General features: G+C 49.4%; 1 protein-coding gene across 1 annotated transcript in view; it reads left to right on the forward strand.

Annotated features, from left to right (window-relative positions):
- The window catches only part of Arhgef26 (Rho guanine nucleotide exchange factor 26), a gene marked incomplete at its 5' end in the record, with an annotated part of 95,165 nt that overhangs the window by 52,251 nt on the left and 30,187 nt on the right, over positions 1–12,727 (forward strand). The window contains 4 exons of the mRNA XM_015486736.2: positions 5,264–5,416; positions 7,281–7,410; positions 9,809–9,883; positions 12,629–12,718. Coding sequence (XP_015342222.2) covers positions 5,264–5,416; positions 7,281–7,410; positions 9,809–9,883; positions 12,629–12,718 — 448 coding nt within the window. The remainder of the gene's footprint in view (positions 1–5,263; positions 5,417–7,280; positions 7,411–9,808; positions 9,884–12,628; positions 12,719–12,727) is intronic.

The following is a 12,727-nucleotide window of genomic DNA, read 5'->3' on the forward strand; positions in this document are numbered from 1 at the left end:
TGCTGTGAGTTTGCTGTGTGTGATCTTGGGCTCCTTTCAGTGACCCTGGATGTGCTGGCCAAGCTCATGTCTTCACTGGTGGCCCTCGCCGTGACCGGGTAGGGGTAGGAGCCCAACCTATGGTTATTAAGTAACTGATGACTTACTTGGTGAACCACTGAGGAAAGCCCTGTGGGGGCGGGCCGGTCTGTGAGTATTGCATTCTTGGCAAAATCATAGTGAAACAGAGATTTCTGAGCAGGTTTCATTTTTATATTTTTTCTGTTTCAAACAGAAAATTTGATTTATTCACTTGTGCTTTTTCTTATGAAATATTCGACTGTGTCCTACATTCCAGGTGCTGTGGTCGGGTCCTGGGTGTGCAGAGGTGAGCAGACACAGGGCTCCCATCCTCCAGAGGTTGTTGAGACACACAAATAAACAAAATCCATCAAGATTTAATGGTGATCCAAAGGGACCCTGAAGAAGTTGAGGGAGGGGGTGTCTGAAGTCATGGAACCTGAGCCCAGTTCAACCCAGAAAGGTTAGCGAGGGTTTCTGGAGGAAAGGAGGTGGACCCTAGGACTAGGAGGAGGAGCAGGCCTTCCTTAGGAAGGGGGATGGCAGGGGCAGGAAGACCAGAATGAATGGCTCCTGAGGGTTACCCCGGGCATGGTGCGCCAACCTTCCATTGCTAGCTGACCTTCTATCGCGTCATGTCAGCCAGGACCAGTGCACCTTGTGGGCCACAGCTCTGTTGGTCCCTTGCCGGGAGGCTGCGCCCTACGTGGTTGTGGACTCTTCTGCCATGGCCTGACCCTCCTGTGCGGGTCCCCAGGCTGATTCCCATGACCTCCTTGCTGAGATGACTCCACAGGTGGCCTTCTTTGGGGCTGCAGCTGTTATCCTCCTCTCTGTAGTCTAGGTGGAGGTTTGGCCTGGTGACAGGTGGGCAGGGTCGGCTCCCCAGTGAGAGCCAGGGCAGTAGGGGCAGCTGGGGCAGCAGAGCGCAGGCTCTGGGCTGGGAAACTGTGACTCTGGGTTCGTGGGGAGGCTTGGTTATGAGAGTTTGGACTAGTGCTGTTCTCCTTGTGGTTTTCTTGTCTGTAAAGTGGGTACAGTGGCCATCCCCTGAAGCAGGCTGGAGGATGGGGTGGGAGGAGGCTGGGCCTGGGAATCACGTGGTGCAGGGCAGGGGCCGGTGGTGGTCAGGCTGGTCCAGCGTGAGCTTCCTGACACCCCCCAAGTCCTTGCTGGGCAGGGGAGGAGATCCTGTCTTGTTTTTGTCTGCATTGTGTTTTCAGCTGCTTTCTAAACAGGTGGGCCTACTCTCCACCTTCTCAAGAGCTGAACCGTCGAGATGGCTCAGGCGGGCTCTAGTAACAGATGGTTGAGGGGAGGTTCTGGGTCCTGGTCTGGGGGCCGCGATTGCACCACACCCGTAGGTCTCTTCTACCTGCCACTCAGTGTGAAAGCCAACTACCGGGCACCAGCCCTGAGTGCCGCCATCAGAAGACCTGCCTTGCTGGCCACTTTCTGTTTCCCTCAAAGTGCAGCTCCACATTTAAGGAGCCCCTGGATGAACAACTGCGGAGAGCCTGTGCTCAGGCAATGGGAAGGGACTTGCCTCCATTGCCTTCTCCAAGGGGCCTGGAGCTGGGTCCTCCTGAAGCCCTACCTCCCAGTGGCGCTGTCCTGGAGAGCCCTGGCCTGGGCAGGCTGCAGTCCTGGCAGGCATCCTCTTGTTGTGGGAGTGGGCATAGGAGCTGAAGAGGTGAGCCTGCAGGATGACAGGTGACAGGGACGCCGTGTTTCCAAGCAGCCTTTACTGGTCCTCGGTAGGCCTTCAAGGTCCAGACGTTAGCGATGAGGTTAGAACTTAGAAAAAAGAGGGAGAGGTTGTGTGGCCCTGGTGGTCTGAACCCCTTGGTAGTGCTACAGAGGGGAGAGAACACAGCACTGTTCCCCAAGAAAACGCACAGAGCCAAAACATCTACTTCCCTTAAAAGTTGCCCCCAAATAATCCCTGTCACCTCCTAGACTCTTCTGGGGGTCCGCTCAGGAACAACGCTTTGCTTCAGATTTGATTCAATGCCCCAGCTTGCTGGGCCCCTGAGATAACAACACCTCACGCTTCAGAAGTGCCTTCAGCTTCCTTAGTGAAGTATGCAAATTTGCCAAAATAACTAGGAGGTCATTTAACATAGACAGCCCTGAATTTTGTCTTAATTTTGCTAATGTCAACATAAAGGCTAGGTGGCTTGGCTCAGGCCATGCTGAGGTCGCAGCACAGACGGATGCTTGGTTGGTGCCTTGTTTTTAGTCTAGGACTTTGGCAAACCCTGTACAGTGATAAATGAAATTTTCCTTTTGGTTGGAAAAAGCCGCGTTACTGTTGTTCTTGGTCGTGTAGCTGCGTTCCTTCACACTGTCAGCAGCCAGCTACAGGACAGCCTCTGCAGAGGATACTCGCCTCCAAGACATTTATGTCCCAGAATTACATAATGACGACCTTATGTTTTCTTCTGTTTTCGGTTTTCTTTGAACATTCTCTTAGAATTTGCATTTAAGAAACCAGTTGAAATTAAAAGAAGTTTCAAGTATTTTGCATTTTTACAAAAATCAGCTAAGACGAACTAGTCCTGGTTACATAGTCCCTAGAATTTCAGGGCCTCTGGCTTCTGGCAGATGTGTGTTTTCAGCTGTCCATTAACATCTCCCAGGCAAACTGATTCCTTCCTGCAGCTTCCTCCTCCTCAGTCCCTGCCTTAGGAGTGGCTCAGTGGCCCCCTGTGGCCTGGAGGGGTAGGCTTGAGAAGCCAAGGACCTCCCTGGACTTCCCACAGAGTGCCTCACAGTTTGTTATGTGACCTCCAAACTCTCGCCCAGCCTTCATCCCCTCTCCTTGAGCCCCCACTGCAGGTTTCCTTGTCACCATCCCAGATCAGCCATCCCATGGGCCTGCCTGCCATCTGCCTCATCTACCCAACCCTCCCTGTCCCAGCTCTCTCCTCTGGTGGGGACTTCGTGCCTCCAGAGTTTCTCCTTGTCAGCAAAACCTCTAAAGCCCAGCCATCGCAGCTCTGCAGGCTTCTTTTGTGCCTGTCCCTCTTGCAGTCTACACCTCAGCCAATTCTTCGAGGAGATCCGTCCTGTGCCATGTGCTCCCCGTCTGCCCTACTCTGCTCCCATTGCTCCATCCTGGCTCCTGGGCCTGGGACCCTACCACACTGTGTTCTGTGCTCTCTGGAGCCTTCTCATATTGCCTCTGGAGCTGCTTCTACTTCCTGAGCTTCAGACACCTCAGGCCCACCCTCCAACATCTCTACTGGTGCCCGGGTGTCCAGCGGTCCCTTCCTGTTCTGGTGCTGGGTACCCAGTCTAGGCACACTCCGTGGGTGCCAGACTTCGTCCACAGACTGCTATCCCTTCAGACGTCAGTTGCAGGCACTGGGTTCCCAGGTTGCCCGTGAGTCTGTCCCGCCTCACTTCAAAGTCAGGGTCCCCATCCGCCTCCCTTCCCGGATTTGCTGGAAGCACTCCCAGGAGGCAGGAGGGCATTTTGCTTGCCTTTGCTGTCAGATCATAAAGGCTGTACCTCGGGGACAGCCAGCCAGGAGAGCCATCACACAAGCAGGGTGACTGCAGGCAACCTGCAGACCTCTCCCATTTTGGGGGGTGAGGGGACGGGCTGGGATCTTCAACCCCATAGTGAGGGCCTGGTCTTCCTGGTTGCCTACCTCACCTGAAGCTGTTAGGGGTCCCCCGACATCTCCTTATCATACAAGACTCCTTATTTCTGGACATTTCAAAGGAAGAATAACAAAATTTGCTGAAATTGCTGTGCTGCATCTCAGTGACATCCTGAGCTATAAATGGCTCCAGGCCTCTGCAGCGCCTGACTGTGTGTCCCAGGAAAAGTGTCATTTCTCACCTGCCTTCCACCTAGTGAATTCATTTCCTGGTGTCGGATCAGCTCCCCTGCCTGGCCCTTGGGTTCACCGTCCTGTCCTGGTGCGAGGACCCTTGCTTACACACTCCATGCAGGGGCGGCTCCATCTTTAGCTTCTGCCCCAGAGATTTGGAAACAGACATGAACAGGTAGCTACAGGATAAAGTTCATGGTGGCTTTATGTGCATCAGTCCAGCAGTGACACCTCCTGTGCCGTCCACAGGTGAATGTGCAGTGGCTGCCTATGTGATCTGTATCCTGTGCATGACAACACACATACTAAATCTGGGGGCCTAAATTGCCATCTTTACACCAAATGTCATAACCCTACATTTCAGCCTAAATACACTGTGAAGACTTCTAAATATCATGCGTATGTATTTTATATGCTCTTTCTAGATATACATGACGGTAGGTATATTTTGACATATTATACACACATAGAGTAAGTATGACTTGTTCAGTTAGGATCCCGTTGTTGTGGTTGTGTTTGACGTGGTGTTATTGGTCACGCATTCATATATAAAGGTAGGAAAGGCATGTCCAGTTCATTCTACCTTCTTTTCTATTCCCATCTCCCTCCCCCCTTCATTTTCCTTTGTCTAGTCCAGTGAACTTCTAATCTTCCATTCCCTTATTGTGGGTTAGAATCCACATATTTTTAAATTTGTTCCAATTAGTTATACATGACAGCAGAATGCATTTCGATTCATTGTACACAAATGGAGCACAACTTTTCATTCTCTGGTTGTACACGATGTCGAGTCGCATTGTTGTGCAGCCATACATGTACCTAGGGTAAAGATGTCCATCTCATTCCACTATCTTTCCTATTCCCATCCCCCCGACCCCTCGCTACTACGGATCAGCATCCACCTATCAGAAAACACATATTTTTAAAAAGATGATCTTATTTACTTTGAGAGAAAGGACACATGAATTAGGCATATTTCAGACTGTTTTTTAGGCATTTAATTTGGTGTTTTGCTCACGTGCTTTTCAGTATAATAAAATACAGAAGCATGAACTCCCTGCTCTCCTACTTGGTGGATTCTTGAAAAATAGTGAAATCTACAATTCCGAATCGTACCTGAAGGTGCAGAAATGCCTGGGATTATCGATGTTTTAAAGCCAGATACTTGAAACAATAAAGCTGTTCATATGACATATTTAAATTGAAACAAAATACTTGCATTGGGGTTTTTTTCTTTTCTTTTCCTTTTAGCACCTTCTGAGTTGGTTCTGTGTACTGCGGGTGTTTTTAAATCCTGTATGATAGCATTACATGAGGCGATCTGGAAGAAGTATAAACAGTTTTCATTGATTTTTCAGATTCTTTACAGAGTTGGAAGCAAGACACCAGAATAACATCTTCATCGATGACATCAGTGACATTGTGGAGAAGCACACGGCGTCCACCTTTGACCCCTATGTGAAGTACTGCACCAATGAGGTCTACCAGCAGCGGACGCTGCAGAAGCTGCTGTAAGCCACGGTTTCGGTCATCCGGTAGCTTGTGCTCATGGATCAGAGTGAATTGATCCCTAAATGATATTTAGAAATGCTTCCTGGTGAGCCGTTTTCCAGGGAGAAATATTTAAGAGGATTAATTTTGGATGTTCATAGGTGAAGTCTAGTCTGTGGGGAGCTTTTCTCCGAAACACATGACTTTATGGTTTGCTGCTGTCCTTGGGTTTGGTTTCCTTTTGTTTTCCTTAGTTGTTAAAAGGTACAGGGGTGATCTGCACTCACCCCTCAGTTTTCTAACCCAGTAACTGGCAATATATTGTTTGCCTGGGGCCCAGAGCGGGTTCTTAAGTGAGTAGGATGGAAACAGGGCTCTGGGCTTCTCTGCCTGTGGGCACTTTCTCTGTTGACCACTGGAGTAAGTGCTTCATAGGGGCTCCAGAGTTCCTTCCACCTTTGTACCTGTGCTGAGGAGAGGAGGGAGGGCCTAAAGAATGAAATAGGAAAAACTGTTCTTGATGATTTAATTATGCTGCAAACAGGAGTCCAACATTAACTTTCCCCCCACACCTTTTCTTTCTGACCTTCTGAGCTTCAGCAGCATCGTGGGTTTTATTTTTAGGGTTCCTCTTGATCACGAGCAGCTTTTGGCATTAGAAGGCAGATGCATTTTGCTCTCACCCAGCTTGGGGCCTCTGAAAGTTGCATCTTGCTTGCTGCAGTGGTGGTGACCATCAGGGAGCTCTAGCCAGCTCTGTGGGGTGGGTGCTGAGGTCTCTCTGGAGGATGGGGCTGGTGATGGCCCTTTGGTACTGAGGATTAAACCCAGGGGCTCTAAACCACTGAGCCACATCCCCAGCCCTTTTTATTTTTCCAGTTTGAGACAGGGCCTGGCTAAGTTGCTGAGGCTGTCTTTGAACTTGGGATCTTTCTGCCTCAGTCCCCTGAGCCGCTGGGATTACAGGTGTGCGCCACCGCTCCTGGCAGTGTTTTTATTTATTTACTTTTAGTCATTGTCCCATCCTGCTTCCTGGTTCTTTTTCTTGCTTTTTTCAAGGCATGGGAGTCCAGTTGTGCTCCCTGTCACCCCCTGCCCCTCCCCTGGGAAAGGCAGTTGCACTGGAGGCCGCAGACTTCCACAGGGGGCTCAAGGGGAGGGGGAGGTGGCACAGGTGCATGGGCTAGTCAGCAGACCTGGGAGGTCTCACTTTGGTTCTTTCCAGGCCCCAGGTCTCCTAGGGGTGGAATCAGATACCTCTAATCCCCATTCTTTTCCTGGGCTCCTGTCTGGCCTGTAAAAGTCAAGTGCATGGATCTTCAGGGTGGTGTCCTTGGGAGTAGCTATAAAAACACCGTGGCCCGATCATCTTGTTCTTCATCAGCAGAGGAGGAGAGGTGTGCTGGCTTTCGGTATGAGAAAGAGGACCTTAACAAAGGGCCAGATGCCTCTTGGTGCCAATTCCAGCCCCAACAATATGTCTTTCCTAGGTGGTGGTCCAGGGCCAGGGCAGGGGCTGCAGCATGTTTCAGTGATGGTGGTGTGGCTCCAGGGATCCAGAGGGGCAGCTAGTCTGAATACTAATTTATACCTGACACGTTCATCGTCACACCACCCAGTCCTCTTCCTCTGTTTATGTCCCAGTTCTAGTAACAGTATTAACAGTATTGCTAACATTGTCACATGACACCACATCTGATCTTCAGCCTTGAAACATGAGAAGCGGAAGGGCCATTTCTGTTTCCTGGGTTGATGTTGTTTTCATGTGTTTCAAAATCGTTGAGAAGGGGTGAGCGCCCTCGGTGTTCCCTGGTACAGTTTCTCTTGCTGCTTAGCTGGATAACGAAATATTTTGAAGTTTCTCTTTGCTTTGTTTCCCCTCAGAGCCACCAACCCTGCCTTCAAGGAAGTACTGTCACGGATCGAGTCCCATGAAGACTGTAGGAACCTGCCCATGATCTCTTTTCTCATCCTCCCCATGCAGAGGGTGACCCGCCTTCCTCTGCTGATGGATGTAAGACCTGATCTGTGGCCTGTCCCCTGGGTAGCCGTGCTACTGTAAACCTGATAAGCAAATTAGCCTTATTCCACTTACACTGAGGCATATTCCTTCTGTAAAACCCTAATCCCACGAGAAAGTGCTCTTTGTTGGAAAGTCTTCCTGTGTTGGATGTCTCTGGAATTTATCTTCAGTTTATGCCTGTGCCACCCCTCCGGTGGAGTTTGATCACGTTTCCCACCCACCTGACATTGTTGAAGTGGGAAGTGTATTGGCTTTCTCAAGGACAGAGCCCTGGTTTCTGTTCTGGCTGAGCTGAAGGTAGGACCCTGGGCAACTCACCACTCTGTGTGAGCCTCAGTTTGCTCAGCCTGGTCATTAAGACCCCTCCCATTTGGGTGTTCCAGGGTGCTCTAAGGCTTCTCTTTCCCATGGGAGGCATTACAGGACACAAACCTGGGCTTGCTATGCAGGGCACACTGGTTTTGGAATCTTAGCATCCTGAGTATGTCAGTCAGAGTCCCTCTGGGAGCAGAGCTGGGCATGCTGGGCAGTGAGCAGAGGCTGCCTGGCACACCCTGCAGCTGGAGAGCAGCTGGCTCGGGGCAGAGGCCTGCATGCCAGGTGTGCCAAACTGCAGCAGATAGCAGGGGCAGGGTGGGCAGTGGAGGACAGCCAGCTCCACACAGGTCTCACCCTGCCAGTGGGCCAGGCAGCGTCTTATTCTAAGGGATTACCCAGGGATTGTTATGTAGCAGGTGATTGAACTGCAAAACTTGAAGTTGTGAAAACCACATTGCTTGTTCTCAGATGGGTATCCATCATGTTTAAGGACAGAATATAACTGGGTTATCAAAATGAAACTTTGAGACTATTGCTTGAACAGAATGGGACTCCAGAATCAAAGGAACAATTTTTGTCCAGTGCTGGCTGTTTAAGCCAAGATTGCCTGGTGGGTCTGAGCTTTTTTGGGTCACAGACCCCTTTGGGATGCTGAGTAAATCTATAGTTTTCATTCCTAGACAATTCACACGTGAACAGATTTTTATATAAACTTGTGTGCCTAGGCTCCACCACGGGGTGCCTGCCCGCAGGGACACAACCAGGATGTTTCATGTTGCTTTTGTAGCTATTAATGGGTCATAAAATTGATTTTCAAATCACAGCAGTTTTTGAAAAATGAAGTAGAGTGGAATATGAAGAGCATGATGTGCACATGTCTCATGATATGTTTAAATGTTATTTCATTGAATAGTCTTGTTTCATTTATGTGCACATGTGTGCTGGTTGCAATATAAATTTATTTCTTACCGTGAGTGGATCATGGTAAAATAATGGGAGAATTCTCACGTGGAACAGTCTGAAGCCTGACTTTCTGGTACTCAAATTTCAGGTCCTGATGGCTTGTGGGTTACCATACCTTCCACCCCTGCCTGATGCTGCAGACCTCTTCTTTCTGCCATGTGCGGGAATCAGGCCATCTGGGCAGAATCTAGATGTACTTAAAATATCATCTTTTTAATTTTTAAAATTTTTCATTTGGAAGTTTAATTAAATTTGTTAACCAAAAGGAACATTTTCAATAATTAACATGGTTCCCTGGGCTTTGTGTATCATTTCAAAAGTTATAAGTACAGAGTGAATATCTCCTATTCAGAATTCTTGGGATGAGATGTTTCAGATACTGGAATTTTTTTTTTTTTTTTGATTTTGGAACAGTTGCATATGTGCCCTGAGGTTACCTTAGGGAAGGGCCCACGGGTAAACAGGACATCTATTTATGCTTTATGCACACCTTCTGCACAAAGACTGAAGATAATTTTATACAATATTTTTTAAAATTTCATGCATGGAACAAAGTTTCATGGTGTGGAATTTTCCATTCTGGCGTCCTGTTGATACTCAAACTTTTGTGGATGTTGGAGCATTTAGGATTTCAGATTTTCAGATTAGGCACGGTCAATTTGTAATTCAGTTTACCTTGAGTTGACCCTCTTCAAGCCCAGTTTTACCTTAGAACTAACTTGTGCTGTATGCCAGGTGCTTAAATGAGAACTTTACGTGAATTATTGTTTAACCCTTGCAGCAACCTATTATGTAATATTGACATTATTCCAGTCTGACAGATGAAGAAACTGAGGCCAGTACTGACCGGTGACTTGCCCAAGGTCATGTAACTAGCACAGGGCCAACCTGTGGTTCGGAACCAGGCTGGAGTCTGTCCTCTTACGTGGCCATTCCCTGGACCGTGGGTGTAAAGATCGTTTCCCAGCTTTTTCAGTTGGGTTTTAATGTCGTCCTTGTGCATCATGTTGGTGCAGCATGCCGTGTTCTGTGAGTGAGAGGATGTGGCTGAGCGTGGTGTATTTTCCTGGGTGAGTCAGTCCACCATGTTGTTTCTTCTTTATTGCAGACCATCTGCCAGAAAACCCTGAGGGACTCTCCCAAGTACGAGGCCTGCAAGAGGGCCCTGAAGGAAGTGAGCAAGGTGAGCGCCGGTCCCGGTGGCCCTTGCGCCCCAGTGGTCCCCCATGGCCCCACAGTGGTCCACGGTGGCCCCGCCGCGGTCCCAGAAGGAGCCTCGTGTTTCTGTGGGTCAGCCGTGCTTGCCCCCTTGCCCTGCGTTCTCCACTTAGCTGGAAAACAGGAATGTTTGCTGTGTGCAAGTGAAATTGGTTCTCCCTGCTCCAGACGGTCCTGGGTCATGGCTGAGCCGTCTCGACCGCTCCTGGTGGTGAATAGCTGCTGATCCGACCTCTCCTTCAACAAATATTTATTGAGTATCAACTACTGGGCTGGGCATGATGCCAGCTGCCAAAAATATGGCGATGAATAGGACCAATGTGGTGGCGTCACTCGTGATGTATGCAGTGTAAAGAGGAGGTCAGGCAGTAAACAGAGACGGTGGCGAGTGACAAGGAGATGCTAGCTGAGGGTGAGCATGAGGACAGCCTCCAGCCAGGGCTCAGAGAGTGGAGGGACCCAAGGCCAGCGAGTGATGAGAAGCCTGAGGAACCCAGGCCAGGAGAGGGCAGTGGGCAGGGGGCTGGCGTGGGGGTCAGTGACTTTGTCCTGAGCTGGTGTAAGAAGTCACAGGGTATTGTGTGAAGGTGACAGTGGGGACAGGACCAGGGAGAACCCAGGTGTGGAGTTCAGGTATCCTTGATTCTGCAGGAGGCGAATGCCAGGGAGGAGGGGAGCAGACCTGCGGGTGGGCTGGAGGTGGGTGTGGTGAGCATGGTAGGGTCAGAGGTCAAGGCAGATGGTCTCTGGCTGGGCAGCTCACTCGCCCTCTCACAGGACAGAGGCAGGTGCTGTGAGTCCCACTTTGCACATGTTGCGATTGAGAATCCATGAAACACACAGGTGGCTGGAGAAACAAGCCTGGACTTCAGAGGAGAGGCCCAGATGGATGTGGGTTTAGGAATCCTCGGGACGGGAAGGATGGGGAGTTGGGAGCTGGGGTGGGAGGAGCAGGCTGGGATTGAACCCTGAGGTGCTGTACCACCCCAGCCCTTTTTATATTTTATTTGAGACAAGAGTCTCACTAACTCACTGAGGCTAGCCTGGAATTGTGGTCCTCCTGCCTCTGCCTCCTGAGCCTTCGGGATGATGAGCCAGGACTCAGAGGTCTCTCACTGTGATGCCACGATGCCCTGGGGAGAGGTCTTTTCATGCCCGTGGCACCCGTATCTGAAGGGGTTGGTGCTGCTCTGCTGCACACCATCAGTGACTTCATTGCTCAGGACGCCTGGGGAGCTTCTCCCTTTCTAACCTACCCTGGGGGGGCTACCTGGGTTCCTCAGAATCCCCCTCGTGGGACAATTCCATCTTTTGCTAATGGATTTGCTGTTGGGAAGTTTGAGGAATAAGATGGTGATCCACACTTAATAATGTCATTTTCTTACATTTAAAAAGTGATGCTGGGCCTGGTGGTGCACACCTGTAATCCCAGTGGCTCAGGCTGAGGCAGGAGGATCATAAGTTCAAGGCCAGCCTCAGCGGTTTAGCAAGGCACTAAGCGATTTAGTGAGACCCTGTCTCAAAAGGACTGGGGATGTAGCTCAGTGCTAGAGCACCCTTTCCGACCTCAGTGTGATTGGTGTGTGTGAGTATGAGTGGGTGTGTCCTCTGATTGTATTATAACCCTAGCACCTAAAACAGGAGGTACTAAGTTAACTGCTCTTTTTCAATGAATGATATATTGATAAGGGCATCTATTTCTGTATTTGTGGGCTCCTATTGCAGAAGGCCCCTCCTTGGGTTCTATTCATTTAGTTCTGTGTTATAATCAGCATTTTATTTTATTGTAATGTGCACATATTATTTTATCTAACAAATCAGTAGCATTAAAATAAAATTTCCAACCTTTATTATTAACAATCATATTCATCTTCATGGCCAATGACCCTTTTGTGGACATTTTTTTTCCAGATTTTCCAGTTAATAAAAAGTTAGAAATTAAGTTTGTTTTGATATTGACCAGAGAGTCAAGTATATATTAGGTACTTGGCAGAAGCCTGTGGTGGAGGATTCAGGGCTGCAATTTAACTGACTTCCTTAGCATGGCCATCAGGCCCCCCAAGACCTCCTCTTTCTGCACCCCATTTTTGATCCCATGCTGCACACAGCCTAGATTCCGCCTCTGAAGTTTGGTGGTCTGATTCCTGCTGCTCTGGTCTGGAAGTGGGCAGGGGTGCAGCTGAGGAGGTTGAGTGGGGTTCCCAGCATAGAGATGGGAGCAGGGGACAGGAAAGGGCGGGATGGGTGGAGAGCATGGTGTTGGGGAACACCTGAGTGTCAGGGTGTTGCAGACAGAGCCTGTGTGCGCTTGAAATTTCTCAGGACTTTTTTTTTTTTTTTGGTGGTGGTACTTGGAATTGAACCCAGGAGCACTCTACCACAGAACTACACTCCCAGCCTTTTTTATTTTTTTGTTTTTAGAGAAGTTCTTGCCAAGTAGACCTGGCTGGACTTGAACTGGCCATCCTCCTGCCTCAGCCTCCTGAGTAGGTAGGATTACAGGGTACCACTGCACTTGCTGAGGACCTTCTTTTCCTCCCGTCTGGCCACACTGCTTCTAACTTAGTAGAGCATCTTAACTGTGTAAAACTGAGAGTTCTTTACCCATGGGGGTGAGTCCTGGGCCTTCCTAGGTGCTGTCAGTCCTGCGGGACCTGCAGTAGAAGTGAGGCTTCTGCCTGGCCCTCCTAACCTTCTGCTTCTGTTCCAGCTGGTTCGACTGTGCAATGAAGGAGCCCGGAAGATGGAGAGGACCGAGATGATGTACACCATTAACTCCCAACTGGAATTTAAAATTAAGGTATCCTTG

This window comes from Marmota marmota, unplaced genomic scaffold (genome assembly GCF_001458135.2).
Source record: "Marmota marmota marmota unplaced genomic scaffold, marMar, whole genome shotgun sequence".
Classification (NCBI taxonomy): domain Eukaryota; kingdom Metazoa; phylum Chordata; class Mammalia; order Rodentia; family Sciuridae; genus Marmota; species Marmota marmota.